Source organism: Pteropus alecto, unplaced genomic scaffold (assembly GCF_000325575.1).
Source record: "Pteropus alecto unplaced genomic scaffold, ASM32557v1 scaffold206, whole genome shotgun sequence".
NCBI classification, from domain to species: domain Eukaryota; kingdom Metazoa; phylum Chordata; class Mammalia; order Chiroptera; family Pteropodidae; genus Pteropus; species Pteropus alecto.
Genome location: NW_006438906.1, coordinates 4,715,339 through 4,742,478, shown reverse-complemented (window position 1 = coordinate 4,742,478; position 27,140 = coordinate 4,715,339). Strand labels below are relative to the sequence as shown.

At 34.5% G+C, this 27,140-nt stretch overlaps 1 protein-coding gene across 5 annotated transcripts in view; it reads right to left on the bottom strand.

Moving 5' to 3' along the window:
• Positions 1–27,140, bottom strand: part of KIF27 (kinesin family member 27) — a 68,464-nt gene that overhangs the window by 14,058 nt on the left and 27,266 nt on the right. For all 5 annotated transcript variants that reach the window (XM_025049700.1, XM_006916093.3, XM_015592671.2 and 2 more), the window contains 8 exons: positions 23,010–23,179; positions 22,450–22,553; positions 21,000–21,155; positions 17,927–18,132; positions 15,290–15,487; positions 8,842–8,955; positions 6,501–6,677; positions 2,923–3,138 (listed from right to left, as the gene is read on the bottom strand). In XM_025049700.1, the coding sequence (XP_024905468.1) occupies positions 2,923–3,138; positions 6,501–6,677; positions 8,842–8,955; positions 15,290–15,487; positions 17,927–18,132; positions 21,000–21,155; positions 22,450–22,553; positions 23,010–23,179 (1,341 nt within the window). The remainder of the gene's footprint in view (positions 1–2,922; positions 3,139–6,500; positions 6,678–8,841; positions 8,956–15,289; positions 15,488–17,926; positions 18,133–20,999; positions 21,156–22,449; positions 22,554–23,009; positions 23,180–27,140) is intronic.

The following is a 27,140-nucleotide window of genomic DNA, read 5'->3' as shown; positions in this document are numbered from 1 at the left end:
ACCAAAAACCAATGTGGAGTTTGCCTTTCTATGTGGCTGAGAACAATTTGGTACAAATTTAGTTCCTATAGTTTTAGATGTAAGTTAAAGAAACATAGTATAGCATTAAAAAAATATACATAAGGTAGACTGACTACTGAGCCCTGAGACTAGCCGGCTCCAGTATAAATATTTGTGGGTCTCTCTAACCCAGCAATAGGTAGGTCTAGGTTGACAAATGAGTGGCAGTGGGAAGCTGTCCCACAATGAAAATTTGCTACAAACCATAGATTATCAACAATTGATGATGCTTCATCATAGAGCTGTGTATTAAGCTTTATTGTGCACCAGGGAGCTTGTCAAAATGCAGATTTCTAATTTAGCAAGTCTGGGTGGGGCCTGAGGCCCTGCATTTCTAGGTGATCCTGTTGCTGCTGGTCCCAGAGACCACACTGAGAGTAACAAGGACCTAAAGCAGTGGTCTCCAAACCTTTTAGATCATACACCCCTATCAGTAAAACAAAACCAACAAAAGCTTTTGAGCAAGAACTGCATATATGTATATTTCTCAATAAGTTATATGCAGCTTCTAATCCTAAAACATGAAATTGAAAATTTAAAGATAAAATAAACATAGATATATATAATAACTCTTATATTTTCTTTTATATCTCACTAGGCAACTGCTCTGCATTGTTACAAAAATGTTATTAAAATCTTAGTTTCTGGATTTTACCAAAAAAAGGAGCTGATTTGCTTACATGAAATTGTTGAGTAATCCTGTACTAGTATAGTGATCTAAAATCTATCACTTCCCACAAAGTAATACAATTAGGAAAATAGTTTTATTATGGAAAGAGAAAATAGTTCTAGGCAAATTTAAAGACATCAAAACAGCAAACCATTCCACCTAGATTTTATTGAGGTCTTGTGTCACATCAGCATCCCCTGATGATCTGCTACTGGCAGATTTATTTGGTAATATTAACCTTGGCTTGAAAATAGTGGCGACAGCACAGCCCACTTGAAAGCTACACTAAGAACCAACCATGCAGAAGCGTGCACAGAAGCTCACATGACTAAATGGAACCCCACTAACTACAGGAGGTTCACCACTCCCTCACACCCATCCGGAGTGGCTACTATATACGTAGCATGCACAGTGCTCTATTTTTACCACAAAACCCTACATGTTTTTAGTTACAGAATTCCACAAGAAATATTAACTGTTTCTCGATGATAACAATGGACCCTCTAGCCTTCTGCAAACATAACTTGCTCATTCCCATCTCTATGCCTTATTTAATGGTAGTCTATCTAAAATAGCCTTCTTTCTTGTTTATTTATTTTATGGTGACATTAGTTAACGAAATCCAGTAAGTTCCAGCTATACATTTTAACAGTAAGGCATATATATATTTACACTGTGTGTTCACCTCCCATAGTGAGATTTCTGTCACCACGTATTTGACCCCCTTTACCCCATTTATCTCCCCCCTCTCCCTTCCCCCTTACCCTCTGGTAACCACTATAAAATGACCTCCTTTCTTATATCAACCAATACATATCATGTTTTCCATAATTGGGGTCAAGATTCCAATCCACCAAGGATTGGAAGAAGAGTCTTCCCCCAAATGGTCACTGCATTGCTTTGTATAAGTAATGTCATAAGTATAGTTTTATTATTTTATCTGTAACTTGCTTTTTTATGTTCTTCAGGTTTGGAGTTTTCTTATCCTTCAGTTTCTTTTCTCCAGATAGAGTATGAATTTCTCAAGAGCAATATAATGCTTTTTACTTTTTTTGTTTCTTCTATAGGGCCCAATAACAGCCTTGGGCAAGCAAGAATTCCTTAAATACTTAACATGTTTTGCTGTATCTTAGGCTCTCATACCTTCCAATTTACAAGTTTCAGGCTCCAGTTTAAACAGTCTTGGGAGGACAACCTCATTCTGTGATCCCCTGCACAGCTACCTAAATTAAGTTCTACAACAGGGCATGGGGGCTTATGATGCCACATAGCCCCCAATCAACTTAGTCTTCAATTCCCTTCATCAACTCAATGAAGAATAATCTGATATCATTAAATTCTTTCTCCTGTTCCCTCTTAACCAGACCCCTTAACTTCCTCTCATACTTGTTCCAATCTGAAACACTACAAGATTCAGCAAGGTACATGATTCCCAGCTACTCACTTTCTCTTAGCAATTTTCTCTTGCTTTGGTAATGACAGGACATCAACAACAAATATTCGCAGAGAAAATTCAGGCTCAAAAATTCATCTTTGTCTGATAGAGTAAGGTACAGGTACCATTGCCAAGTGAGGTAAAATTCTGAAAAAAGACAAAACCTGGAGCAATTTGCTAGCCAATAAATGAAATATCTTTTATATAGCTTAAAACAAAATAAAGAGGAGCTATATGCTCCCTTAAATGAAAACTCTAAAAGCTATTTTTATTGAAATTTGGATTTTATGTATCTACCTAGGTGGGACTTAGTGTGGAATATGCACCTGAACATTGGGCCTTTCTCAACCAAGGAAACACAAAAGAATTAACCCTTAATGCCCTAGGCTTCCATTTTATGTAATAAAGTACCTAGTATCATTCAGGAAAGATGCCCAAAGAGAAAGAAGGTGCCCTCTCTGGAAGAAATGAGACAGTCTTTCAAATCATTTTCTGTGTTCTGTGAGTTTAGTGGAGAAACCTGGCTGAAAAAGACCAGACTCAAGTAAAGTGTTAGTCTCCCAGTCCCTGGCATGAGGACATCGCAGTCTCTAGTCAAGCATGGCTTACGGGGCCAGGTAAATATTACATTTGACAAAGTTTCAAGGAAACAAAGTTCATCAGATTTATCATTTTTATGTTTAAGTGACAAAGTGGGAGGAAATCATCCAAGTGATCCATCATACAGCACTTCCAGTTCCAAAGAATACTGACTTACTTCAGGTGATAACACGCTACCATTTTTAAGTTTCTCATCCACACTGTTTCTTCTTCTCTGTAGCTGATCTTTTTCTTTCTGGAGGGCTTGGACTTGTTCTGAAATCTTTATTTTCTCCTCAGCTGTGCTGCTCTGGAGCTGTACATTCTTTTCAGACAACTCTTGGTCCAGCAAGTTCAGGCGAGTTGATATTTTCAAACTATCTGTGTTTAAGGCCTAAAAAGACACAATCAACCAGTCACCCCAGAAACAGTTACTAGAAATCCAGACTGCAGATAACTAGAAAGAAAAAAAACATAGTGAAAATTACTAAAAGAATATATTTTTAGCTTCTACATTATTTTGTTCCATAAATTTTCTGAGGGGGCAGGAGACTTCATTTCCTAAAATTTTAAGTTGAATATCTTTTTTTAAAAATATGGAAATTCAAACAAAGAATTTACTACCAGGTGTTGTCTGGCCTACTCCGCCCTTTCACCTGAGTTCGGTTCCCCAGAAACAACCATCTTCAGTGTTTTTGCTGTTTCTTCTGGTGTTTATGTCCATGTTTCTAAATAACATTATCAGTTTTAGATATTGTCTACTGACTGTTATGGAAGATAAGGATTTAGCACCCTTATGCCTTCTCTTTCCTACTTCTCCTTTCTTCATTCTTCCAATATGTATTAAATCAATATTTAGATTACATGACTTTGTGAATATTATTCAGATCAGAACTATCTAGTATAAAATGATCATACTTCCATCTGATACAACTTTTTTTATACCTTATAACTAATACTTCTCTAATAGAACTATGAAATTCTTCTCAACATTATTTTTTTATTTGATCAAACTTAAATCAGGAAATCTTTTCATTCCATTCATTTCTGGAAACATTCTGCTTGGCGCTTCCATATTCTTGCTCCACAATGGATAAATTGTTCTCGGACTCCCCTTTGGTATTATCCTGGAAATTTCCGTGTAGGATCACATTTTCAGGATCCAGAGTCTTCCTTTTTCATAGTTTATGCCCTTTTTTTGTGGTGTACACCCTCTAGTAGTTCCCTGAGACAGGCCAAGTGGGAGATAATTTTTTCACTTGAAAGTATCTTTATTCTACCTTCACGTACACTACGTGGTCTTTTGTGACTGGCTTCTTTCACTTAATATAATGTTTTCAGGGTTTATCCGTGTAATAATATGTATCACTACTTCCTTTCTATTGCTGAATGTTATTATAAACATTCATGTACAAATTTTTGTGTGGACATATGTTTTCACTTCTCTTGGATATACACCTATGAGTGGAATTGCTGGGTCATGTGGTAATTCTATATTTAATCTTTTAAGGAACTATAGTATAGTTACCTAAAGCAACTGAACCATTTTACAATCCTACCAGCAGGGTATGAAAGTCCCAATTCCTTCATATCTTTACCAACACTTATCTATTTTACTGATTATAGCCATCCTAGTGGGTGTAAAGTGGTAGCTCATTGAAGTTTTTATTTGAATTTCCCTGTCGACTAAGGATGCTGAGCATCTTTTCATGTCTTATTGGTCATCTGTATATCTTCTCTGGAGAAATATCTATTAGATCCTTTACCTACTTTTAATTGGGTTTTCTTTTTACTACTGAGCTGTAAGAGGTCTTTATATATTCTAGATACATGTCTTTTATCAGATATATGATTTGTAAATATTTTCCCCTCTTCTATGGGTTGTCCTTTTACTTTCTTAATAGTGTCCTTTGCATCACAAATGTTTTTAATTTTGAAGAAGGCCAATTTATCTGATTCTTTTGTTGCTTGTGCTTTAGGTATAATATCCAAGAAACCATTGCTTAATTCAAGGTCACAAAGATTTATGTTTTCCTCTACAATTTTTATAGTTTTGCTCACTTAGGTCTTTGATTCATTTTGACTTAAATTTGTATATGGTACGAATATATTTTTTGATATCATATTCCTTGTCTGAAATGCTTATGATCAAGTCTTATAAGGATTTCTTAAACATTGAAAAAAAGATATCTTTTTGTGTCTTTTGTTCAGAAGAGAACCTAAGCAGTATAACAGTCTCAATTTCTCTTCTGTTTCATTAAAACAATCTTCAAAGAATCAGTTTTGCTTTGATCTATTGTGGGTTTCATTTATTTACACTATCTCAGTATGTCCTTCTTCCTAAATAAGACATCTGGTTGAAACTAGAAAACAGTTGTTTTCATTTTTTCCTGTATCATGAAGTAAACTTATTTCAGGAAGAAGATTTTCTTCCTCATTGCTTTTCCCCCACTCTTTTCTATGATACAGAATATACCATAAAGGTCCCAGGATTTTCTTCTATTTACTCACTTGATATTTTAGTTTGTTAATATTCTTCACTGTTGTTTACATGTTTTGAGGGACAGCTTTTAAAACCTGACCCTGACAGCCAGTGTGAGCAAGCTACCTGGATATAGCACCAGCATCTAGAGCAGTTAGAGGGGGTGCCCCCACCCCTGTATCCTGCAGCTTGGTGCTAATAGCTATTTCAACATGTTTGGGAAATGGAGAACAAAGCACAGGTAAGTACAGGTCCCCATCCCTGTCTACCTGTTATATTGAGGTGGAGAGGTTAAGCAGATGCCACTGTCAACTGAGATCCGACTGGTCTAGATTTTGGCTGAAAGGCAGACTTAATAGAGGCAGGTCACTGATCCTCTCTGTTTCATGGCTCAGTGTATAGATTGACCTTGGACTCAAGGCCTGCTGGAGGCAAAGGTTTGGGCAGAAAGTCCTTTCCAAGCCTGCTTCATTTTTAGATAATGCTGCTATTGTTGAAAATATGTGTAGATATATCAAATAATGTATCTCCTGGGCCTTCCAGTCCCTTCACAGTCATTCTTTTTTCAAAACTTGAAATTGAGGCAAATTCCCTCACAAAACCACTTCTTTGGCTCATAAAATCCAAGTCCTCCAGCAAAATTTTTTGTAAAGGTCTCCAAGTCATTATAATTTGAAAAACAAACAAATCTTCATTACACAAAATCTTTCTTTTATAGGAGCCCTGCAAACCCCTAACTTTAGGTAGTAGTGATAGCTAGATCATTTTCAAGTCTATTTTTCCAAATTATCAATACAGCATCACTATACAGCATCAAATAGTACAATTTATTTTGAAAATATCCACTAAAGTTAATAATAGAGGTTGTCAGGGGAATTGGGGAGTTATTGCTTAATGGTTAGAATTTTAGTTTGGGGTAATAAAAAGTTGTAGAAACAGATAGTGGTGACAGTTGTACAACATTGTGAATATAGTTAATGCCATTGATTTGTACATTTAAAAATGGTCAAAATGGTAAATGTTATGTTTACCACAACTTAAAAAGTACCAAAAAAAGTTAATAATAAATAAATCATACATAGCAGAACGCTGAACATTTTACTTCAAAGTTGCAATAGATTTTAGTGATGGTCATTAGATAAGTAGTAATAAGCAAAATACATCTAAAACCAGAAGAGTTCTTTTGATTTTTGATTTCACAATGGTTTACTTAGAGAAAAAAGTTCTCGTTTATATGACTTACAACCAAAATGAAAGTGTATTAAATGGAATACCTGACTGGATCTCAACTTCTTATTTTCCAGGTGGCTCTTCTCCTGTAACAGGGCCTCTTTTTTAGAAACTATAGCCTCCCGTTTCTTTAAGTCTTCTTCCAGCTCCTCTAATTCTTGGCGTTGGTTCAGAACTTTTTCTACTTCTTCATCTAACCATTTCTTTTGCTCATCCAATTTCTATATTAAAATTTCAAAGAAATGTTACTTGCTTTTCTTCTGCCATAAAATTTATATGGTAATAACATAATTTCAGATTGGCTGAAACACCTTAAATGAATATTTTAAAACTACTAGTGAGAGTAACAAAATCGTCATCCTGTCTAGAACTGTCAAGAAGTACATGGTTCCAGTTAACATCCTGCTGTGTTGTTTTGTAAGGAATTAAAATTTACTCCCCAACTATGTTCAAACCTGGAATTTTTTAGGCTGGCCAAAAAAGGGCTGACAATTTTCTTCACATGTATTAAGAGTTAGTTCTGAGAACAGGCTGAGAACTTTTTCTCTGTCATAGAGGTCATACTTCCATCACAGCACTTAACACTGCTGGTTGTTCTACAGTCTGTCTCCCCAACTTGAGCTCCTTGATTGATTTCAGAACTGTACTTTTCATCTCTCTGTCCCCAGGTGCCTGGTATACTGCCTGGCCTATGACTGGCCTTCAATAAAATGTTAAATTAATGGCTGAAAGGAATGCCTGAGTCAATCAATTAATGAAGTAAATAAATGAATACACACAGTGGAAGACATAGATATTGGAGCATGGAAATCCACTCTGCACTGTAGCTGTCAACATCAAATAATTCTAAAATAAAATAGAATCAGAAAGATTTCCAAAACAGCATTAGTTCTGTCTGGGAAATGAAAGAAACGTCACTGCCAGCCCCACAGAATAGTTAATATTTTAGCTGTGCTTTGATGAATGGGTAGGAGTCTTCTAATATAAAATACAGGTTTTTTTAGAGAAAAAATAAACGGATTTTTCTGCATTTGATATAATAAAGGTTATAATTTATATAATCCACTGTATCTAACTAAGTCTTCTGAAAGTTTCTTGATTTGTCTTCTTTTCATAGCAAAAGTTCCTATCATATAGTTCTAATTTTAAATTCTTATAAAGGAACTTCATATCAAATCAGTGTTCTATTATAAGCTCTCTGGATACTCATATTGATTAATTTAAAATCTTGTCCATGTTTAGAGTCAAACTCTGGAAAACAGGTTTTTGTTTTGCAACATTAAAAAACATGAAATGTTTTTCATTAATACAATACAATCAGTGTAAGCTGCAGAAATCTTTTTATTATTGTATTCATTTTAAATTTAGATACTTATTTTGAAAATAGATCTCACTATTTGATGCATTCCTACCTCTCCTACTCCCCCACAGACCCTTTCCACTTAGAAATGCTTTTTAACCAATTTCTAAAATATGCTAGTAAAATAAATAACTTGGAATACAGTAAGTCCTCACTTAATATCATTGGTAGGTTCTGCGACTTTAAGCAAAACTATGTATAAAAAATGATTTTACCATAGGCTAATATAAACGAGTTAAGTTCCTATAGCATCTCATCAACATTATTATGAAATGATGTTTAATGAAATGATATTATTTGAGGATGTGCTATACATTCATGTCTTAAGTTTTACTATTATAATATAAAATTTAGGAAGAGAGAACAAATAAAATTTCAGAATTAAGGTGATGTATTTACATTTGAGTGTAATTAGAATTTTAAGGGCAGTGTTTTACTTTCTGTAAGATTTTTAGAACTGCTATTTTGAATTTACATAAAATTAAATTTTGTTTCTTTGAAGTTTTTTATTAGTTTATGGATTTCATTTTTTTAAAAAATTTTATAAGAGTTTATTTGAGCCAAACTGACATCAATTTCCAGGAAGCAAGATCTCAAATGCTCTGGATTTCTTTTTTAAATGTGGAGCTAAAACAATAGCTTTTTAATATATTACATATAGTGCACGTACTATTTCGTTATGTTTGAATGGAGAACTCTGATTTTTAGAAACATTATCTGTTTCCATGGGAATAAACCAGTTCTGACGTGGAAATAATACAATCTAGTGAACATGGATTTCATGTTTACATTCCACAGCATTCAAATAAACCCACTTCTGCTAAAATAAGAATACAGCACATTTTTGGATGAGAAAGTAATTTTTTAATAACAGAAAGGTTTCAGAAGACATATTAGAAGTTTTGCATTCAAGTGGCAAAATCTATTGTTCGAAGATTTTATTCAGAGTTCACCACTTTTTACTGTTATTTAGACAATCATCAAATAGAAGAAAAACCAGAAAATACTAAATAGAATTGACAAACCTGGAGTTGGTCTATACTTCCAAACGAACCTTTTCTCCTTTTCATCTTCAATGCATCAAGGTCCTCAGCTTTCAGTTTTAAACCTTCTTCTGGTTCTGTTTTTAACTTTAGTTCCTGTAGAAGACAGAAATCAAAAACACCTATGGCTTTTACTATGTGGGCATCATTAAATATTTATGAAATAATCATTTTATTAATATTTGCTTTCTTAGTTACAAAAAATAAATAGATGAAGGTTGAGATATTTATTTGAGAAGAAAACATTAGCCCCTCACTGAAGCAGTAAAATCTCACAGCAGAAATCAGGGTTTATTAACAAACCTAAATATATTTTTCATTCATTCCCAGTGTTACAAATTAGTGTAACAGGGATTAGAGTCTGAAAATTATGTTTTTCTCGTCTGCCTCTCTGAGCTCATTACTTTCATTCAATTAGTCCACCTAAGGTGTCTATCTGCCATAGGGATATAAGAATTTATGACAGTAGAAATCAGACTCTGAGCTTGAGAATAGCCTTGCAAGACAGACCATGGTCCTGTGAAGAGTATTTTCCAAATTCCTTTAGTTTCCATCCACATCTCAAGAGTCAAATCAAGAGGCCCAATGCTCCTGGTGCTCTCCTGCAGTTTAGAGAAGATGCCGCTGTCACCACTCAGGCTTAGCAGGAATCGGGAGGGAGGCCATGAATCAAAGTTGGCTTGTCCACATACTCCCTTACTGGTCCATGATGGATAAGTACAGAAATTGAAAGTGTTTAGAAAATTTTATAGCAATTTGACAGAATAATTTTATATCTGTTGAATCTAATAATTAAAAGATGGACTCTTTTATAGTATATTTTAATCTCATTTTTCTACAAGTTCATGTTTTTAAAAAGTACTGAGTTATAACAAATTAGTAATAAAATAATTGTACCTTCCCCACAGGTAATTTCAGAAGTACTGATATAAAGGAAATAAAAAGAATCCACCATTATCCCGCCCTGGGAACAGCAGAAAGGAGAAAAGAGACAGTAAGACGTGTGTCCTAATGTTCCTCTTAAGTACTGGCCGAGAAGCGGGGTAATACTTAAAGGTTATCACTGAGGGAAGAGTGAGAGAAAGTAGGCTGCAGCGGCAGAGGCTCACACCCACAAGGACTGCTCAGCCTTGCTGAAAGAGCTGAGAAGTCAGGAAAGAGACTAATTGGCCCCCTCGACCTCAGGTGACGTGGATCCGGAGTTAAGAGCCAGTGGGGGTCAGTTATCATGGAGAATTGACACCAAAACTTAAGATGAGGATAGGCCACGAGGTTAGCAAGCTAGATAGAAGACTTAGTAGCCTCAGCGGGGATTTATAATGCCATTATGAGGTGAAGTCAAAGCACTTCCATGCTCTAAACTGAAAGCATGACCAGACTATGAGTTATACCAGCCACAGGTTACATCATTAGGGGCCAGCAGGAAAAGGTAGACAAGAGAGAGCAGATTCCAGCCAGTCACATCCAAGAACCAACTAAAACTCAGGGGGCCACTTCTCTCTCAATTCAATAAAAACTATACACCTGACCACTATATACAATAGTGCAATAAAAGCTATACACCTGACCACTACATACACCGGGAGAGGGGCACAAGGAGCAAAAGGCTAAAAGACTAAATATTCTTATTCAAGAGAGCTGAGAATTATTCAAAGGAAATGTTTAAATTATCATAATAGGTTTAAACAGACTGAATATTTGGTTAGTCTCCACCACATTTCCAGCAATTATCATCACATGAATTGGGTTGGGCGGGGGGTATCATAAAGAACATAGATCTGCTATAGACTAAATAAATTTTTTATGCCCACCTGAGTTGCATTATGAGTGAATCTGGACCTTATTATTTTTACTACCCATCAACTTTTCATGCCTCCCTAGATCTAGAGTTCATAGTTATTATAATTTAGCCTGTCATAGTCACAGCAACTTCAGGTTGCTGAAATAAAGGCACCTTAAACTTGACTCTCTACTATTCCTGTTCTTCCACATATGCTTTAAAAGAATACTGCAGTATGTTTAATTCCGTCTTCTACATGTTGCAGTAGATATTACTGCTTTTATCTTATATTGTAATCCCTGTTATATTAAAATAACTGTGTGCCAGGCACTGTATTAGGTTTTTTTATATCTATTTAAGTATGCCATTTAATCCTCACAATAATCCTATGAGACAAGGATTATTATAAACTCCATTCTATAGATGAGGAAATTGGTGCTTAGAGAAGTAAAAAACCAAAGATCATACTATGGCCCACTATTTCAGGGGTTCTTATAACTTTTCTTTATAGCTCCTCCATGGACTTCAATTAAGAACTGCTGCTCTAAGGAGAACCTATGCAGAAGTATAGTATTCTCTGGAAATGGCTTATCTAAGTGGAAAATGGACCAAGAGGAGTATCAGAAAGTTAGCTCCAAACAGCGGGCAAGATGACCTTTAGGACTTTAAGCATATTTTCTGTTTTTGTATGAAGTAGTATAAACTATATTTGGGGTAGACTGTTCCTTTTTCTGGAATACTCATTCTCCTCCTTGAATGGGTCATTTCCCTAAAATCTGAAATAGGGCTAAACAAAATTGTTCTACATGAGAATGTAAAAAGTTTAAGTTACAGAGTTGCACTCTGACCAAAACAGATTAGAGTGCTGTCTTGTTGTTTTAAGCCATGACCAATGAGAGATGAGAAGCTGAGACCCAAAGACCCCAAGACTGACAGACCAAAAGATCCTCACATTAGAGGAAAGACTGTAACAAAGAGACTACGTTGTTGGCAGTAGAAATGAGAATTGAACAGATTCAAGATATTTAGAAGATAATTTATAGGACTTAGTGGCTCATTGGCTATGGGTGATGGAGAAGAGGACAGAGTCAAGGATGACTGCCAAATTTCTAGCTTACCCAGCTGAACAGATTGAGATATCATGTAAAGCACATTGGAATACTACTTTTTTTTCCCTGTGAAAGAAGCAGGGAGGGGATATGTGGGGAGATAAGTAAGGAAGATCATAAATTCTTCTACAGAACAACCTAATGAAGATGTAAATATTTAGATATAAGAATCCAGAGCTCAAAGAGCAAATCTGGAGCTAAGGATTAAATGTGGGAGTTGTCAGAGTTTAACTGCAGCCGTGGAAAAAGATGAGGTCACCCAGGACAGAGTATAGAAGATAAGAGGGTACAGGCTAGAGCCTTGAGGAATTCCCATCTGTAAAGGACCTATGCTATCGGAAAGAGAAAAAGAAAAGAGAGAGAGAGAGAGAGAAATTTCACGAAGGCAAAGGGGAAAATATTTTAAGATAAGAGGACTAGGGAACTGTGCTAGATGCAACTGAGGTGTTAAGATAAGGACTATAGTGACAGAGAGAGCACTACTGAACTCCTCAGCATTAGTGAACTCTGAAATAGATGGTAGAGCTGGGAGCCAGAAGCCACGATGGAGAGGATAAGAGAATGAATGGAAGCAAAGAAAACAGAAACAACTGCAGTAAACTTTTCCAAGAAGTTTAGTTATAAAGGGGAGAAGAAAGTGATATAAAGCTGAAGGAGGATAATTTTAGGATGAGAAAAAATCTAAGATGTTTAAAGATTGATTCTAGGAGAAAAGGAAAAGTTGAAAATATAGGAGAAAAAAAGATTTAATGAGATAAAGTCCATTAGTGCTTAGCATAGTATTGACTGAAAATACTTAATAAATCTTAACTACTGCCATAATAATAATTATTACCATTAAGAATGAGTAACTCAAGGAAATCAAGAAAGCAATTCCATTCACAATAACATCTAAAAGAATAAAATACCTAGGAATTTAACCAAAGAAGTAAAAGACTAATGCACTGAAAATTGTAAAATTATAAAATTAAAGACCTAAATAAATGGAAAGACTCCATGCTCATGGATAGGAAGACTTTATATTGTTGTGATGTCAATACCATTATAGATTCAGTGAAATCCATATTAACATTCCAATGGCCTTTTTTGTGGAAATGAAAAAGTTGATCCTTGAATTCACGTAGAATTGCAAGGGACCTCAAATAGCCTCAAAACAATTTCAAAAAGAAGAACAAAGTTGGAGGACTTATTTCCAAATTTCACAACTCACTTCAAAGCCATAGCAATCGAAACAGTGTGTGTGGTACTAGCATAAGGCTAGACATATAGATAAATGGAACAGAATTGTGAGTTTAGAAATCCATAAATCTATATCCAATTGATTTTTGACAAGGGTACCAAGTCCATTCAAAGAGGACAACTGGATTTCCACATGCAAAAGAATGAAGTTGGACCCCTACCTCACACCATATTCAAAAATTAACTAAATATGGATCAATGACCTATTAAATATAAGAACTAAAGCCATAAAATTCTTTTTAAAAAACACAGGGATAAATCTTTATGATCTTAGATTTGGCAATGGGTTCTTAGACATGACACCAAAAGCACAAGTTACAAAAGAAAAAAACCAGATAAATTGGACTTCGTAAAAAGTTAAGAACTTTGTTACATCAAAGAATATTATCAAGACACTTTAAAGACAACCTACAGAATGGGAGAAAATATTTAGAAGACATGTATCTCATAGAGTTTAATGTCCAGAATACATAAAGAACTCCTACAACTCAACAACAAACAATCCAATTAAAAAGTAGACAAAGAACTAGAATAGACTTTTCTCCAGAGAAGATAAACAAATGGCCAATAAGCACATGAAAAGATGCTCAACATCATTAGTCATTAGGGAAGTGCCAATCAAAACCACAATGAAATACCACTTCACATGTACTTAGATGACTATAATAAAAAATAAAACAAGTGTTGGCTAATATATGAAGAAACTGAAACCCTTGTACATTGCTGGTGAGAACGTAAATTGGTGCTGCCACTATCAAAAAAGTGTCTCTTTGAAAAACTAAATATAGAACTATGTGATCCAGCAATTCCACTCGTAGGTATTTCAGTTCCAAAGGGATTGAAAGCAGGGACTTGAACAATTACCTGTATGCCAGTGTTTATCACAGCATTATTCACAATAGCCAAAAGGCAGAAACAACCCAAGTGTCTATCAACAAAGGAATGGATAAACAAAATGTGGTATATGCATACAACGGAATATTACTCAGCCATAAAAAGGAATGAAGTTCTGATATATGCTATAATGTAGATGAACCTTGAAAGCATTAAGCTAAGTGAAATAAGCCAGATGTAGGACAAATATTGTGATTTCACTTTTATGAAATATCTAGAATAAGCAAATTCATAGCCACATAAGTATATTATAGGTTATCAAGGGATTGGGGGAAGGAGGAAATAGGGAGTTATTGCTTAGTGGTTACACAGTGTCTGTTTAAGGTGATGAAAGTTTTGGAAATAGTGGTGATGGCTGCACAACATCGTGAATGTAATGAATGCCATCAAACTGTACAATTAAACATGGTTAAAAGTGACAAATTTCATGTTATATGTATTTTACCACAACTTATAAAAATAATGTAATATACCAAAATGCATTTAATTGTACACTTTAAATGGAGGAAGTACATCTCAATTAAAAAAACAATCAGTAACTTGGTTTAAATGCTTTTTAAGTTCCCTTCCATCACTAAATTCTATGGATTTTGTTTTCAGGTCTGAGAATAGATTATATTCCAAAATCAAATGTCTAGGAAATCTCCAATTATGTTCCAAGCTTTGGTTTTAGCTTAACATTTCAACAGAAAAGACTGGTACATAGTGCTAGATAAGTGTTTGTTACTGTTGTTTTTATGATCATTATCATCCTGCTCTTTCTTCAAAAGGGCCCTGTGTGGCAAGTATGATTAATGCCATTATAGATATGAATAAACGACTCAGAGACGGTAAGTGATTTTCTCAATAAATGATCCACCTAGGAAATGGGAGAGCTTGGATTTGAACCTATGCTAGCTAGCCCTGCTCCAAGCTGACACCATTAGTTCCTCCCCATCCCAATCTATTCTATAGAACTGCTAGGCATACAGGTGTTCTCTCTTGTTTGCTCACTGTGAATGAAATTGTACCATTTTACCTTGTACTTTTTTCCATGACATCATATGAGCGATGTATTTCGAAGCACTTTGAAATGGGAAGTCTTATTCAAATGTTAGATGTTATTTTGAAAGTTGGCTTTATATAGTTATGTTTTTGACCGCCATAATGAAAGTTAAGGCTCTTGTTTGAAAAACTGTGTCACTGAACTTTCTTTCATGAAGTCAAAGCCTTCAAAATAGTACTCAGAATTCAATAAATAGGTTTTACTATGTAGATGAACAAAGCTTTAAAATGAATGAGGACAGCAACCAAGAACAGGTCAAGATTAGATACCTCACAAACCAAATGATTCAAGCCCTTAGCTTCCTTAGCTGTGAGCCATTTAATATTCCATATTATGCTTAGCAGGAAAGTATGACAATATTACTTTGATTTTTTGTTGATCCCGCTTAATTTCTGTATCCAGTTGCTTCCTTTTTTCATTTTCTTCTCGAAGTCTTTTTTGCAGCTGTACCTTTTGATATTTCATGTGATCTACACTCTGCTCTAGTTCATTAGCACGTTTCTCATTTTGGATCGAAAGCGATGCCAATTTCTTACTATTTTGTTGCTTCTTCTGTAAGACCTAGGATCATATGGAATATTTTAAAATGAAAACTAGCACCTCTCACGTAAAGTAAACTTAATAAACCTCAAGTAAACAAACTTTTCATTCAGTGGCAAGGGTAGGCATTTTGCCTAGATTTCAATTTGTTTTTGATAGATTCACAGTTGTTTTCTACGTTTCTACTTTTACAGTTTGGGCAACCACCATAATTAAAGAATGATAAGACCTCTTAATGCTGACATCCAAAGACAATAAAACTGATCTCTTTGCTTTTTATTAATAAGTAATTTTAAAAATATTATATGTACATGGTAAAAATTAAAACAATACAAAACTGAACATATATATAATTTTTACAATATATCTGCAATACTGGAGCAAAAACGATAATACTAGCACTTTAGTGTCTTTTCCACATAATACTGAAAATATCAGTATAAGTACTGAAAATCCAGTTTAAAAGTGAGAGAAGTTCTCATTGTCTTTTGCACTTATTCCACAGATGCTCAAAAGTGCATCTGTTAGCATTAAAATGTTAATGTAGCTTATATATATCTAAAGATATAAAGAACACAGATTTTAGATTTTTAAAATTAAAAAATATTTGTTTTATAAACAATTATACAAAAAAACACTAATATTTCAATATTTAAAATGGTATATGTTAAAATACTGAAAACCTTTGTCATCACAACTATGTGACCCTGCATAAGTTATTTTATCTTTCTAAAATTTAGCTTCTTCACTTATAAAATAGGGTACAAATATCCACTTCAAAGGATTAAATAATGATTAATATACATACAAAACACCTGGTATGTATATGGCACTTTGTAGACACTTAACAACTGGTACTACCATCTTCATCGTCCTTATCATGCCTTTCCCCATCAGTTGTGCACGGATATGTCAAAGGCACAAAAATTTCTAAAACTACATAGGAATCCTGTTTTAGTCCTCTGCTGTATAAGATGTTTCTTTTGAACTTAAATAAGTTCTGTGTCTTTCCTTTCCTTATCAGTATCCGTAGCAGAAAAGGATATGCTGCGAGAAACATGTAAAACAAAAAGTTCATGGTAATTCACAAACTCTATTAATAACCTTTCATTTAATCTTTTAATCTCAACCATTTTAATTGTGTGAGATACAGAATTTATAAAAATAATCTTTGCTAAATCCGTAAACAAGGTTTAAACAGTAGATGCATAGGATAAATATAATAACCTCCTTGGAGAAACAATAATTCTGGTTATTATTTATATCAAGGATAAGAATTATAATCAGAATTGAAGCTAGGATATAAAACTATGAAATTATAAATAAAATTTCCTAATAAATACAAAGGAAAAATCTTGTTTTGTTCTACTAATCTGTTAAAATGAGTAAAGTAAGGCTAATATCACAGCCTTACTTTAAAGGGTCGAACAGTGAAAAAGAATTGATCCCAAGATTCTCTGAGGTGAATTGTTATGTGAAAGTAAGTATTCTTTAGGAAAGTGGAAGGTATGACGTACACAACTACTATGTCTTCCTTTAATCAGTTCAAACATTCAAGTCATATTATTTAAATCTGATGTTGACTTGAGAGGCTACTTAGGTAAAATATTTTAGTGGAGATGTCCAGATATTTGAGGTGTCATTACAAAACCCTAGGAGGAGGGACATTTTTGGTCTGTACACCTATCCATTCTCACATAGAATAGGACTTGACACACAGGAGGTATACATTGAACACTTAACCTTGTTGAAAGAAAATAACCGTGGAACAGTTTCAAAAATAAATAAATAATGTTCTAAATACGTTACCTACAATTCCATTCTACCTACGATGGAAACAATTTGAAAGCAATAAATTATGAATGAAAAGGAATGAAAAGGTATTCTAACAAATTCATTATAATCAGACTAACAAAGCACTCTGACCATACCTAAGCATCTGAAAATGGCTTCATTACACAAAATCTCTCTGTAATAGAATATTGCTCATAACAGAATTTTTAACTGTAGCTATTTGAAGTTATAACAAATTCCAGTATTAGGAAATTAAGAATATAGTACTCACAAGTTAACCTTTCTTAAGTCAGTTATAGTTTCAGAAAACTGTCTGAAATAGTTGTTGAATGTCTACAAAGTGCCATAAATGTACCAGATGTTTTATATGTATTATATAATCATTAATCTTTTGTCCTTCAGAAAAGGGCACTATCTCTGTGGTTATCTTTATTTCTTACCATATGGTTTTTGATAAAAAAGATTAAAATAATGTACTTCTTGAAAGCAGAAATATACTACCCAGATTGAAATTATGTACACCTACCAGCATTCTGGAAAAGAAAAGATGCCCTCCAATTTGTCTTATTGGTAAAAACTGAATCCTACTTCTTTCCTAACTAGGTACAAGAATATTCAAAAGCAGAAAGCTTTAGCAAGTTTTCTCAATTACATTTTTTAAATTACCTGGACTTTTAGCTTTGCGGCATCCATCTTTTTACGGAACTCTCTCTGTAATTTTACTTTCAAAGCAACATCAGAAAGATCTTTATTTTCCAGTTCCTGTAGCTGTTTTTCTGTTTCAATTAATTCCACTTTTGCCTGTTCTGCTTCGTGTGCAAGTTTTGTTACTTTCAGAGAATACTGTTTGCTTACAGACTTGGCATCATTACCTTCACCATAATAACAGCAGTAACAATTACAAATTATGTAAAAAAAAAAAAAAAAAAAATCTAAGTAAAACATCAAAAACATAAAAATGCTCTATTCTTAAAAATCCAGCTAGGCAGTATAACTATTTAAAAGGCATCACATTAAAAACTCAGCTGCAAAAAAATATAATAAAGAAAATCCCAGCTGCCCCACCCATCCCCATTAAACACATCTTGCTCCTGGCCTCTTAATAATTAGTTCTTTAATGACTGTTTCCATCTGTTGCCATTCAATCTTCATACTAGTTCTTATTTGTGTTATAGTGTGACATTTCTGATCCTCTGAGTATGCAGTTTAGCTCTGCTGGCATCAAACTTCAGTTAGGATATTTGGGGTTACTCTCTGGCCTGTTGCTTACTACACTTCAGCTTCCTGATATCCATAATCTGTCTCCCTCCATTCTCTTTTTTTATGAAAAATTTTCAACATACCAAAAGTAGAGAAAAGTAGAGAAATGAACTCCTATCACCCAGATTCAACAGTTATCAAGATTTTTGCCACAGTTGTTTCATCTATGCCTTTTTGTTTTAATTTGCTTAAAAATTGTAAAGCAATCCTAGATGTCATATCATCTTACCTATGTATACTTCGATAAGGATATCTATATAAAATATAGACATAACCAAAAAGTCACTAACACACCTAACAATATTAATACCCACCAGTCCCTATTCAGACTGCTCCAATTTCTCAAAATGTCTTTTACAACTGGTTCATTTTAATCATGATCCAAACAAGGTCCATGATACATTTGTGATTGTTATGTCTCTTAAGAATCTTTTAATTTAGAGCTGGCCCTCTCCTTTTTCACTCCATTGAACTTGTTAAAGATTAATTCTTTTTAAATGCCTTTCTTGTGAATGTGTAGAACAGAAAAAAAAAAAATAGAATAAGATATTTCTATATCTCCATTCTAAGCCCAGTTACTGGCCCTTAAAACTTGGTTTTGATAGATTTTTGAATAGTCAATTGACCCTGAACTAGATTAGCAAACTTGTGGCAGTAGGAAATAAGAGTCCAGAGGTCATGGGATGAATAACTGCCAGGGACAGTTTGTCATACTGCTATACTGAAAATCTCTTCATTTTTAATAAAAAGGAGTTATTGAACTAAACGCACTGTCAGTTGTCTTCTGGCTCTACAACTCTATAATTATTCGACTAACTTTAAAATACATATGACTACTATATTTTAATGAACCTAAGACCCATTAAAGTGTTCAACATACCAATATTCTATAAACTACTAAAAAAAAAAGGTACAATGCCAGTTACACCAATGATATAAAACTGTCATTTTTATGCAAGATGTAGTTACACCAATGATATAAAACTGTCATTTTTATGCAAGATGTAGATTGTAAGACATATCCTGATTTCAGAGATATTAAAATATGAAAATATGCATTAGAATTGATGAAATACAGTATAGTTATCACTGTTATTAATGTTGGCTGAAGTAGGTGCTATTCGAGAAAAATCTTCATTGAGGGGGCTTTTTTGAAAAGTAAGCGTACACTAACTCATTTGCTAGTCACCATCTCTAAGGGTCCTTAGGAAAGCTCCAAAATGCCCTTGGTTCTAATGAGTAAGGAGAGGACCTTCTCTGTGTGAGTTCAGGTACCCTCTATTTTAAGGCAACCAGGATATGTATGCCAGGCTATGAAAGTGTAGTAGTTTAGTGAGATATTCCATGGTGGGATAACCTAACTGAAAGAAAAACAGGTAGTACCTTGAAATCTTGGGAATAGAGATGCTATTTAAACCCCTAAATCAGTTCCTGGATCCTCCTAAGAGAGGTTTACTGGCATTGATACTGCCTGTGAGGGAGGGACATAGTCAAACTCAAACATCTGGGATATTGGAGCCGGGATAATGCACAGTACATATGTCACTAGGAGTGAGGAAGGAAGCGCTTTGGGACAGTGGCTAGGGAGAGGAGACTGAAAAAGAACTGATAGCCAGAAAGCAACGTTGCAGGAAAAAGGAGGAAGTGGGAAGGCTGGTTTTTCCCTTGCTGGCAGAGCAGTTGGGACCCACCATAATTCATGTAGTTTGGGTGTAACTGTAGCCAATAAAAATGAAGATAATATTTCCTTCAGTTCCCCTAAATGTGACCAAAGAGTTGTTTTTCATTGGAGTTGGGGAAAAGAAATGCTAGCATCTCTTATTCCTTCAATTCTTTATTGAATTTCAAATTACTCAAGGCTCACAATTTCAATATATGGGGGAGGGACCCAAAAAGCTTGAGAAGTGCTTTTGAGGGCAAGCCTAACATAGTGAGGGTGAGGAGAGGATATGATACATATGCCCAATCTGGCAGAAATTGGGACTAAGGAGAAGAGCTAAAAGCTTGGCTCAGTCAAGAGAACAGCTCTCAAGAACAAATCCTTTTATCTTTAGAGGGATAAAAATCAAATACATTTGAAATATAAAGTTTATGATTAATGTTAAAAATGAACTATCCAAGAAAATGAAGACTAATTATTTAAAATAAAGAATTACTAAAATGAGTTAGAAAACCATCGCAAGACATATTCCCAGATGCCTAGTACATTTCTTAAAAAGTGACAGAAAACATTAAGTGCCACAGAGTTTCAATACAGCACAGGGGTTCACACTGGTTAAAACAATTCATAGATGAATCCCAATATAACAAAGTTCTTTTAATAACTAACCTCCATATACTGGCTCTAGAACACACCCTGGTATACCAAATTCCAAGCTACCATGGATAGTCATGAGCATCAAAAACTAAAATGTTACAACATCAGAATAATTTTAGAAGCTTTTCTTTCTTATATCAGCTGTTTACAGGATACTATTACCTGTTTTCATTAATTCTTTAATTAGATCTTCTTTCATCTTGATGTTAATTGTAAGTTCTCTCATTTTTTGTTTTGCTTCATTAAGTATGAGTTCTGAATTCCTTAATTTTTGCAAATTCAACTCTTGACTCTCCTGGAGACATTCAATCTTTAAATCTTTAAAATAAAAGAAACAAAACTGAGAAAAAATTATCTGCTCCTGTAATATTCAACAGAAGTAGAGCTGAAAAACAAAAGCAGACACAGCAGTCCAGAGGTAGCAGAGGAAGAGACAAAGAGAGACAGGGAAGGAAAGAAAAAAAAATTACACAGCCACTGGAACTTTGGTTTTCTAGCTTACAGAAGGAGTTTTCATTAATTGTATCAGAACTACAGGATAAACCTGTGTGTGTGTGTGTGTGTATACATATATATATGTTTTAGTTATATCCTATAGTTCTGATATAGTTTTTCATTGCTCTTAGACATTCTGCAATTTGAGTTTTTAACAAGTTATTTACGAAAAGTGTGAAATCTCCTGGTAGAAGGTTGAATTTTTTTCATGTTAATTTTTAGTTTTATTGTAATCAAAGAGTGTGGGCCAGCACTATTTCTTACTATTTTACAGTGGAACATAAATCCACTATGTTGCTGTTTTAGTTCAGCTGACCTTTTTTTCATAGAGAGAATTCCTCAGCAAAGGAGCTAATGCACTGATTTACATTCTGGCATAAGTTTCTTAACTAGCTATAGAGCAGTAACAGTTCAGGAATGGCTACTTGACTCGCACTTATACATAGTATCTGTACATTTTAAAATTTATTTTGTGACACAGTCAATTTTTTGTTAAAAATTGCATGCATAGGCTCTTAAAAATGCTATTTTTATAGTGTAGGATTTATCATGTTATTTATATTCTCTATACTCTTACTTTTTGTGCTTTTACCAGTCATCACCAGATAAATGAGTTAAGATCTCCTAGTATAGTTTTTGCAACATAAATATTTTATGCTGTTATTTGATGCATAAAAATTCTCAATTGTGTACTCAACATTATGAGCACATACAGACTAATTTGGCTTCAATGCCAAATACATCACTAATGGTAGGCATGTGTGACAGTGAAGCAGGAAAGCAGACACCTAGTAAATTACTTAAGATGTATTTTTAAATAGTCAAGAGTACAATGCATACTAACATAGGTTTGAATGTAAAATCCCTATTATGAGAGATTTAGCCTATAACTCTTGCCAGAATTGATCAGTGGGAAAAAAACATTTTTATTCAGGAGTAAAAAAGAGTGAAAAATTAGAGGTAGAACAGAGAACATGAAGTTCTACCAACCAAGAAAGCACCCTTACCAAGTTCTTGTCTTTAAGAACTCCTAGATGCTTCTTAAATTATTGACTGAAGAAAAAGAGAAGTGTCTTATAAACATTACAATCTAAATTACTTAATAAAGTCTGTGTACCTTCATTCCCCAAACTTGACTTTTGTTTTTGATCATGAATATCATTCAGTTCAACAAGAGAACAAAGGGAGCCAGACTTTTGAATCCATGAGTGACTTCTAGTTCTGAAAAAAAATGATCAGGATCAAAGGTAACTTGTCGTTAGTGTCTGGTAATCTGCCCTCAAATTAAGCTTCCTCAAAAACTGACAGTAATGTTAAAAGAATTATTAATTACAGAAAATAAACAGAATTTTACTAATATTCCCACCCATGTTGGACCCAGTGGAAATTCCATTATGTTTGTTGCCATTGTGGCCGCAGAATCAGGAAATTCAAAACTTTTCTCTACGAAAATTAAAATGCAACAACTATAAAAGCAAAATTATTTTTCAATTGTAAGACTGATGATGTGTGTTCAAACACTGGTTTCATAATACATTAGTTGACAGTGTATGTAGCAAAAAGTACCTACTGTTATATTAAATGGAAAAGATATACTTTAATGAAAAAAATCTACGTGTATATATATTTAGTGCATCATAAAATTATGTTTATTAAGTAAGTTTATATTTAACATACCTAATATCAGATTTCTCTTGGCCCTCTGATTCTTCCTCATCACTGTTATCAGAAAACTGGCAGTGGATGACTTCATCTTGGTCTTCTATATGACCCAGCAGCATCTGACTTCGTGTTCGGAATCCAGCAACTATGCGATCCAGAGAGTACGCAGCAGGACTTGTGTAGACCTTATAAGTGATTCCCCGACCCAACAACAAAAAGAAGTGATTTTTAAAATGTCTAGTTTTATCCGATTACTCAAAATGTTTTTAACAGGTTACTAGTTACTCTTAAAATATCCAATCATTGAAAGTGTACACGACAACCCCCCCAAAAAAGTCAAAATTCTTTTCACAAAACTATTGTCCTCATGGACACATACATCTTTCAGAATCTACACAGCTCTTCCTCTTCTAGAAAGTTCCTTTATCTTCAACTATAGCTTCATGGAAAATAATATTCAAAAATTAAACCTTAGAGAGGCAGGAATGAAAACTCACTCTTAAAAGAGCATAGGCACTCCCCAATGAACATGAAGTCTACATATAATATAATGGGAGGCAACTGTTTCTCAGCCCACTAGTCATCCCAGTTTTGAACACCTGGAGAATTGTGGCATTGCTGCTAAGGATCTGTATCCCTCTCCAATCCAGATCTACCAGATGGAGAAATCCAGAGCTATCACCACTCCCTCTAAGGCAAAATACTCTCAATTTGGAAATCCAAATACATTTACTCACACTTTACATGTGCTGGTTTGAGATAGCTGAATTAATGCTCTAAGTCAGGGATCCCCAACCCCTGGGCTGCAGACCAGTACTGGACCATGGTCTGTTAGGAGCTGGGTCGCACAGTAGAAGATGAGCAGCAGGTAAGCAAGCAAAGCTTCATCTGTATTTGCGGCCACTCCCCAGCGTTAGCATCACCACATCAGCTCCACCTCAGATCACCAGGCATCAGATTCTCATAGGAGCACTGGTCTCTGGTGCCAAAAAGGTTGGGGACCACTGATCCAAGTAACATATTTAATATGTATCATAGGATATTTAGATGTTCATTTGCTAGCTTCAGAACTTTCTATATTATAACATGCTTCTATTGGCGATGTGCCTTAAGTTCTCAAAAAATTGTTGGAAAACAACAATGAATTAGAAACTGCCTTTTTACTTTTATTCTAGTTTCCATTACCAAATATTTCTTTTCACCACCTCTTTGTAACCATACCTCAGGGTAATTTCTCTCAAAAAAAAAATGTAAATAATAAAATCTTAGAGGAGACATTCAATTTATTAATATAAATCACTAAAAGCTATTAAAATAACAATATACAGTGAAATGCGTACATCACATGGTACTCAAGATTCAATTGCCATGGGTCCCTCATGTACCCTCTCCCAGAAAAGCCTACCTGATTCATTAATATCTGATTTTTGTGCCTCCACTGTTGGTCACCTAATAAGACCATCTGTCCCATTAGCACTATGATGGATAGTGGGTCAAGTTTTCTAGGTGGCCTCCCAATTTCTAGTTTGGAGGAGTGGGGGAGCATTATTTATAAAAGAACCAATTCAAGAAGTATTTATCTAACCAGCACAATGTAGCTAGTATGGCCATTTGCCCCATAACTGATAGGCATCAAGGTTTCTCTTTGTCAGGGGACAGAAATCATCTCAGGAGCAAATAAAGTTTTTTGTTCAGAGTCAAAATTTGTTCTCTGAGATTATAATTTGCTTTTAAAATTTCTTTTTACCAAGTAAACTAAATGACGCAGCTTAATAATGAACACCAAACAAGTTCTGCCACAACGAGTAACATTTAGCAAGTTAATTCTTTTAACAGTCTTTCCACCCAACACAATGATTCTTTGCCCCTTCCAGGCTCACAAAGCCTTCTCTAATCCAGCCCTTTCATATTTAGGTATTCGGTCCTGTTTCCCTCAATTGCTTTGGGATTCCAGAGCTCCCCAATAAGGAATATTTTATCATTTTCAGCCATATCCTAAACAGTGCTGATCACGTATAAGTACTCAAATAAGCTGACTAATGATTCAGATATCTGAGATGTATCCAATTAGAAGCTAATTTTTTTTCTAACCTTTTCCCCCCTAGAATTACACAGCCACAGGGCTAGAGAGAATTTAAGGGTTACTGAGTTCACCTATCCATCCCAGGTTTGACTCTCTCCTGTAATATTGCAAATTATCATTTAACAGCTGTTCAAACACATTCACTGTGGGCATCCCCCTCAGAAAAACTGGGGCCTCTCATAGCACCACTGGCAGTTCCCACTAATTAGTCCCTCTTTCTATTCCCTTAGCACTGTTCACATTGGTCCCAATTTAGAAACAACATATAACAGTAATGATAAACCTTGAATATTTGAAAACCGTAATCATCAGACTAAATATAGAAGTGCTTCAGATTTTCCCCAAAGTCTTTCAGCAGTGTAGTTTTTCTCTGAAAATAATCTAATTTGACTTAAAGTGTGGTACCCAGACTGGAATGTAATATTCTAAATCACCATTAGTACATAGAAACAGACATGGAAAGGCAGCCAAAATGGGAAGACAAAGAAGCAGAAACCATATGACAGAACAGAACAGAGATCCAGATATAATGAAGTCAAGTCATCTAACAGATGCAGAGTTCAAAACACTGGTTATAAAGATGCTCAATGAACTTTTGGGAAATGTAGAGAACTCCAACAAAGAGATAAAAATGGAGATGGCGATAATAAGAGGGAACCAGTCTGAAATGGAGAACACATTATCTGAGATGAGAAATATATTAAATGGAATAAACAAAGTGAATAAAAAAGAGGATCACATGCCCTATCTAGAGGATAGGAAAGCCAATCAGGACACTCGAACAGAAAGGCAAGAAAAAAGAGGCCAAGACTATAAAGATGATTTAAAGAGGATATGGAATACTATTAAGGCTCCAAACATTCGTCTGATCAGTGTAAGTGAAGAAAATCAAGATGTTGAACAGCTGCTTGAAGAAATAATGATGGAAAACTTCCCTAACCTGGTGAAGGAAATGGACATAAAACCCCAAGAAGCTCAGAAATACCAAAAACCAGGGATCCAAAGAGGCCCACAACAAGACACATCATAATTAAAATGCCAAAGGTTATATACAAATAAAAAATTTTAAAAGCAGCAAGAGAAAAACAACTACATATAAGAGAACACCCATACGACTGGAAGCTGATTTCTCAAAAGAGACTGTGCAGAAGGGCTTAGCAAAAAATATGTATTTATCCAAAGAAAACTAAAACAATAATTTGTAAAGATCTATGCACCCCTATATTCATGACAGCACAATTTACAATTGCCAAGAATGGAAACAACTAAATGCCCATCAACAGATGATTGGATAAAGAAGTCATGGTTCATACATATAATGGAATATTACTCAATCATTAAAAAAAAATGAAATCCTACCATTTGCAATGACATGGATGGACCTAGAAGTTGTTCTATTGAGTGAAATAAATCAGACAAAGATAAATACCATATGATTTTACTTATACACAGAATCTAAGAAACAAAAAGAATAATTACTCAAAAACAGACATACAAATATAGAGGACAATCTGGTGATAGCCAGAGGGGAGGGAGGTTGGAAGACTGGGAGAAAGAGATGAAGGGATAAAGAAGTACAAATCAGTTGCTGAATGATGGGTCACTGAGATGGGAAGCAGGGCATAGGGAATGCAGTTAGCATTAATGTAATGGCTAGGTGGAGAGCCAGAGGAGAGAAAGAACAAATAAGGGGATCATTTTATAAAATATATAAATGTCTAACCATTGTACTGTATACTCAAAACTAATAAAATAAAATATTTAAAAATATATAATTCATTCAGGAAAAAAACAAAAAGATTTTACAATATTCCACTTTTGTGAATCTGGAGATTCCAGGTTTTTAAAACATATCCCTTAAGAATGTTTTGTTTGGTTCTCTTAGTATACAGTTATGTCAAGTACTGAAAGCGATATTATGTACTTATTGCTTTTATTTCCCTTTCATGATATCATATTTCATCAAACCTAAAATGCCATCAACTGTGACACACCATTATTTTTATACCACCAAGAAAGAAAAAAAGCTGTCAAACTATGACATGCCATTAACTGTAAAACAT